A 1676-nucleotide genomic window follows, 5' to 3' on the forward strand; every position below is an offset into this window, starting at 1 on the left:
CCAAACCAGTCGTTCGTGTATAGATTTTTTGGCCAAAACTCATCGAATCAAAAACCGAAATTTCGGTCGTTTTTATTAAGGCTTATTTATGCTTACGCGGTATGAAAAATAAGAAACCATACGTAGTTACAATTAACTACGTATGGCCTGGGAAGCACGGATTGCCGAGCCTATTACGATATATATACGATTATGTAATTTTACTTTTAATCTTACTCTGATTATGTACCTTACTAATACTATGAATGCCAAAGCTTAGATGGTTGGATATTTGTTATAGCATACTGTCCAAACGGTAAAACGGATCTGTATGAAACTTGGCATAGATGTAGAGCAAAGTCTGGAAGAACACATACTTTTTTTAAACTACACGCGGATGGAGTCACGGGCAAATCTAGTTATATATAATGTATTGTATTGTTTTAGTTTCCGTAGTTTTTACTTTAATTCTAAGGGCACATATTTAATGTATAATGTCCAGTAGAAACGACATTTATAGGGCAATGTAACACGAACTTCAAATTTGCTTAGAATATCTTTAAGCAGTCTGCAAGGTGAATAAAAATAGATTCATGAATTAGATCAGCGCGTTGTCTTAAAACATCTCCCATTTTTTCCCCTGTTTTAGAAGAGGAAGGAATCAGTATCGCAATATTTGCTACCATAATTACTACAGATAACTTTTCAATGGAATAAAATAATTGGTAGGTATACCATTCAATAAAAAAGATTTCTAAAAATAAAACTCATAATATGTCTGAGATGCTCTATGTGTAGTGCGTTTTTTTGTCATCTACATCATACGCCATACTAATAATATAAATGCGAAAGGTTGAATGGTTGGATGGATGTTTGTTACAACGTATCGCCAAAAACAGCTCAACAGATCTCGATAAAAATTATCATAGATGTAGAACATAGTCTGGAGAAACACATAGGCTCCTTAATTTCGCGCGGACGAAGTCGGGGGAAAATCTAGTGTGAACATAAATCAAAATATTCGACTAATCGACTTCACAAAAAATAGAAGGATGTGTGATGTAGGTACTCAGTTATTTTTATGTGTTAAAACTTTGCTCCCAGTGAAATGATTTTGATGTTTTTTTGCATGGAAGATTGTTATCTTTGTGTTGTTTGAATTAAAATTCGATTAAGAAATCACCCAAAGTTATCTATATTTATATACTTATATAATAAAACGTAAGCACACACTTCTTTGTTCCATAGAATCTCACCAATCACATCATATGTTTCCATAATTCTGTTTATATTAAAAAAGCCTTATACTTATTACAAGATATATATTTTCACATTAGTTCAAAGGGGGTGAATCAATAAAAATAGTCATGCGGGAAAGAGAAATAAACTACAAGCCAATAGCAGCAAAGAACCAAGATTGCCATGGTAACTGCTATTGTTAGGTAGCCAATGGAAAAGTCTTTCGATGATAAATGACGTTTAAATGAACGTTTTGACGTATGCAAATGTAATTCTTACGGAATGTAATCAATAACATAGAGTTTTTAAGTTGTTATGCAAATGAAGCCGTACTTGAATAACTAGTTCTTTTTAATTATTTTGAGCAGAGACTCGCACCAACTAAAATCACACTATGGTCCTCAAGTGCATATTAATAGAGCTACGGGAACTCTTCAGAGCACATTGTTGGCATCGTC

The 1676-nt window shown here is 33.2% G+C and overlaps 1 protein-coding gene across 1 annotated transcript in view; it reads left to right on the forward strand.

Moving 5' to 3' along the window:
* The first annotated feature begins 1401 nt into the window (after nucleotides 1-1401).
* LOC106099453 overlaps nucleotides 1402-1676 on the forward strand; it is a 2150-nt gene continuing 1875 nt past the window's right edge. Inside the window, exon 1 of the mRNA XM_013278012.1 lies at nucleotides 1402-1421. Coding sequence (XP_013133466.1) covers nucleotides 1402-1421 — 20 coding nt within the window. The remainder of the gene's footprint in view (nucleotides 1422-1676) is intronic.

The sequence above is a fragment of the Papilio polytes genome, unplaced genomic scaffold, assembly GCF_000836215.1.
Source record: "Papilio polytes unplaced genomic scaffold, Ppol_1.0 DF824102.1, whole genome shotgun sequence".
Classification (NCBI taxonomy): Eukaryota; Metazoa; Arthropoda; class Insecta; order Lepidoptera; family Papilionidae; genus Papilio; species Papilio polytes.